The following is a 4,480-nucleotide window of genomic DNA, read 5'->3' as shown; positions in this document are numbered from 1 at the left end:
AGATGCCCTAGGCCTTGGAAGCAAACTAAAATGTATCCAAACTGCATATTATCCACACTCCAGACTAGACATGCACACACTCAATTGCTTAAACAACACCTTAACAAGTGACTCTTGGGTGATTTTTTAAAGCACACAAACTGGACACTAAAGGTTTACATACATTTTACATATAGTTCCTGTCATACTCACAAGGACCTGCTTCCATCTTCAGGTCCCATAATGGCATTGAGACCAGGTTTCATGAGCCCACTGTAAACACAAAAACATACTGATATTAACTCAGGGTCCACATTCCATATGCTCACTGAAGTCTCATTGAATTTCACCTACTTAAACGGACTTAAAAGCCACTCAATGGGAGGAAATTCAAGTGTGACACAGTAAACACAGACAAATACACATGGCTGGAGAGGTCATAGATCTTAGAGAAAACCCTAAGGCTGTCACATCCCTAGACAAATGTATATGTTAAATGTGGATCCTTATATTTCCAGACAAGTATGCCAGGCACCACTTATCAAATAAGCTTCTTTTGCAACTGATATTACAGAGTTCCACAACTGGTCACACACTGAGAATAAGTGTCTGTGAGATACTCAACCCTAAGGGACACATCTACAGTGGATCCTCTACACCTAAGGCTCTTGAAACATAGTGGAACAAGGGTCAGAGAGAATAATAATGCAGATCTCAACTCTTTTCAGTGAATCTTCCTCATGAAACAGAGGACGTTGAACAGAAAGGGCCACAAGTGGCCAAAGTGCAGAGTATGAGATTGCAGAATGTGGGTCCCTAGACAGGACTCTTTCCTTATGGTCCTGCACCCAACTAGTGTTCAGAGACCATTATGGAAAAGAGGGAGGAAAGATTGTAGGACTCAGGGAGGAAGTGCAGGACCATAAGGAAAGAGACTTCCAGGGTCAGAAACCTTGCTTATATGAACTTACAGCAATGGTGACAGCATGTGAGAAGCCCATCCATACTTGAACAAACAAAAACCCAGCACAGAACTGGGAATATGGGCGGCAGGCCCCAACCTTATCCGAAGAAGTATTGGCAGCTGGGTGAGGGAGAGAGGATCTTCTTTAAGGGAGAGACTTTATATAGGCTGACCAAAGCCCAGTGGATGAATTTGCACTGAGGGCAGCCTGGGTACACTCACTTGACCTGATAGAGCTTAAGATATATGACAGAATTCATGAAATCTGGTGGTGGTGGGGTTATAGGGGGGTACAGATGGGAAGAGCGCATAAAGATGATTAGAAGTTTTGTATCAAATGTACAAAAATTCAATAAAAATAGACATTGAAGAACAGTGTGGACAGAAAATTAGCAGAAACTCAAAGGAAAATAAAAGAGATGTTGAATAGAAATCATGTGCAAAGGATGCCAGGTGCTTCTGGGAACCCATCAGAACAAACCTCACATCTCACAAAAGGCCTTTCATTTGTACTTAAACCACTTGTCCTTTGGGGAAAATGGGCAACTAATGTTCAATATTCCTTGAAGGAGCAGATTCTCATGAAGACTCCCCATTATACATATGGCTTTTACCTCAGTGTGGGGTATATAACAGCATCTTACTAACATTTGATGCTCAGTATCCTCATATCACCTTGCTTCCTACCTGGTCAGTGTCTACACAGTAAATCACTGATCATAGGATATCAGTTGTAGAATTCTTATTTATAAAATCGAATCAAACCAAAGTCAATACTCCTGTATTATTTTTATGTAGCTGTGACGAAATGCCTTGACCAAAAGCAACCTATGAGAGAGTTTATTTGGCTGAAGATTTTAGCAGGGGTCCATAATGGCAGGGACGCATGGCAGGAAGTGGAAAGCATGGGGCCAGAGCAGGAAGCTGAGCTTTCACACCTTCAGATACAAACATAAAGCAGAGAGAATGAACTGCAAGTGGGTGAGTCAATAATCCTCAGAGTCCACCTTCATTTATGAAATGCATCCAGCAAAGCTGTACCTCTCCATGACCTCCCCAAACAGCACCACTAAATGGGGACCAATTGTCCAACTACCTAGGCCTGTAGGGGACATTTCTCATTCAAACCACCACCTTCTACTTCCTGCCTCCATAGGCTCATGACTATCTCAAGATACAAAATGCACTCAGTTTCACTTTAAAAGTCCCTACAGTCTTTGTTTCAACTCTATTCAAGTGCAAGGTATCTTTTGAGACTCAAACCAATCTCTTAATTGTGACCCCTGTAAATAATCCTCAGAGTCCACCTTCAGTTATGAACTGCATCCAGCAAAGCTGTACCTCTCCATGACCTCCCCAAACAGCACCACTAAATGGGGACCAATTGTCCAACTACCTAGGCCTGTAGGGGACATTTCTCATTCAAACCACCACCTTCTACTTCCTGCCTCCATAGGCTCATGACTATCTCAAGATACAAAATGCACTCAGTTTCACTTTAAAAGTCCCTACAGTCTTTGTTTCAACTCTATTCAAGTGCAAGGTATCCTTTGAGACTCAAAGCAATCTCTTAATTGTGACCCCTGTACAATAAAAAACAAATTACACATTGACATTTCCATTGCAAAAGGAAGGAATGGGGCTATAGTGAGAAAGCACTGCACCAAAGCAAGACTAAAACCAAGCAGGGCAAACATCAAATCCTACAGCTCCATATCAAATGTCTGGGACTTTAGTTTCAAGGGTTTAGTCAACTCCTCCAGCTGTGCTGCCTGTAACATTTATCTCGCTCTTCGGCTGGTTCCACTCTCTATAGGCAGCTATCTTGGCAGATGTCTCATAGTTCTGGCATCTCCAATGTCTTGGGATATTCACAGCAACCCAGGATTCACTTTAATTGCTTCTTTAATTGCCCCTTATAAACGTGCAAGGACTCACTTCCCACTTGCTGCCTGGTCTCAGTGGCGCTCTGAAACAGAGGTGGAAGAATCCACAACTCCAAACTGCACATTTTGTACTTCATTCTGTCCCACTTGTTATTTTTCACTGCATATCTGCACAAGAGTTATTAGGAACAGCCATATTACAAGCTCAATATTATGCTGTCTTGAAATTTCCTCCAACCCTGAAAATAGTCCATTGCTTTTTAATTCAGCCTCATGTAATTTCTTGACATGGGCAGAAAACAGCCAGATTCTTTGTCGAAATATCAAACAAATGGCCTCTAACTCAGTTTCTTGCTGATGGAGACTGAGTCTCTTCTGAAGTCTCATGATTAGGACTGCTACCACCCACATTATGCTCAGCACTACTGTCGTACAGGCTATTAGAATGGAGCATTAAGCTCTGCTTCCAGCATTCAAACACTTTTCCAAAGTCTTCCCCATTCCTCTGAAAAACACGGTCAGTACTTTCACAACAACCTACTTTGTGTATCAATTTCTATATTAGCTATTTTCTGCTGCTCTGTTAAAATATCATGAATAAAAGCAGCATGTAATAAGAAGTTTATTTTTGGCTTACAGTTCCAGAGAGGGAGTCCACAGTGGCTGGGAAGCACAGCAGCAGGCAGCAGGCATGGCTGTGCGGCAGGAAGCTGAGCTGCCACATCTCCAACCTCACACAGAGAACTGAGAGGGTGATCGAGAAGCAGGGCAATGCTATAAAGCCTCAAAGTCTACCCCCAGTGAGGGACTTCCTCCAGCAAAGCTGCACCTTCCCATAACCTCCCCAGGGTCACCACACCAAGTGTTCAAATACCTGAGCCTATGGGTCCTTTCTCATTCAAACCACTACAGTGCTTTAAGTATAAACTCAATGATTAGAACAAAACACTCCAGAGGATAGGAAAGCATCATAGGCTTAATACTCAAAACACATCCTAATCAAAATAAAACACAAAAAACACACACACAAGACAGATGATCTCCTTCCCTGATAATTAGAAAAGAAAATTCTCCCTTCGAATTGGAAGGCATCCGTCCAGTAGGGACGTTCTTTATAGATGTACAGGCATAGCACAAATACAAGGTACAGTTCAGGAAACTGAATGGATGATTAGGGTAGTGAATATTCAAACTAAAAAACACATATTTTGAACGAAATAAAACTTAGCTACATCCCATTTGTTATTTCAGATTGAAACAATGTGGCAATCATGTTTACTAAATTTGCCCTGCCCGTCTCTTAGGAGGAACATGATGAAGTTCTGGGTAGAGGAGCACAAGAACAGAGACTCTGACTGAAGGTCAGACGAAGAGCAGACCAGCCCCACATTCCTGACATCCACAGAATTCTGAGGCTCCACTGCTACTTAGGCTTCTCTCTCAGAGCTTCACTTGTAGTTGGCTCATTGGCTCCCGACAAGGAATACAACCCCGCTGCACACTGCCCGGTCTCTAAGGCTTTTCTCAAAACCTTGGTATAAACCCATGACCCCACGACTCTTCCATTCTTCACACCTGCAGAACGGGCACCCCACGGATGAGATCAAGTTCTACGTCTAGTTCCGGAAGTTGCTGGGTCCTCTGGACTATA

The 4,480-nt window shown here is 42.7% G+C and overlaps 1 protein-coding gene across 1 annotated transcript in view; it reads right to left on the bottom strand.

The window, feature by feature from the left end:
* LOC103737034 (ATP-binding cassette sub-family G member 3-like) overlaps nucleotides 1–4,480 on the bottom strand; it is a gene marked incomplete at both ends in the record, with an annotated part of 15,881 nt that overhangs the window by 9,127 nt on the left and 2,274 nt on the right. The window contains one exon of the mRNA XM_008836715.2: nucleotides 193–252. Coding sequence (XP_008834937.2) covers nucleotides 193–252 — 60 coding nt within the window. The remainder of the gene's footprint in view (nucleotides 1–192; nucleotides 253–4,480) is intronic.

This window comes from Nannospalax galili, unplaced genomic scaffold (genome assembly GCF_000622305.1).
Source record: "Nannospalax galili isolate Female #2095 unplaced genomic scaffold, S.galili_v1.0 scaffold4918, whole genome shotgun sequence".
In the NCBI taxonomy this organism is placed as follows: Eukaryota; Metazoa; Chordata; class Mammalia; order Rodentia; family Spalacidae; genus Nannospalax; species Nannospalax galili.
Note: the sequence above shows the minus strand (reverse complement) of the source record. Positions and strands in the feature narration are given on the sequence as shown.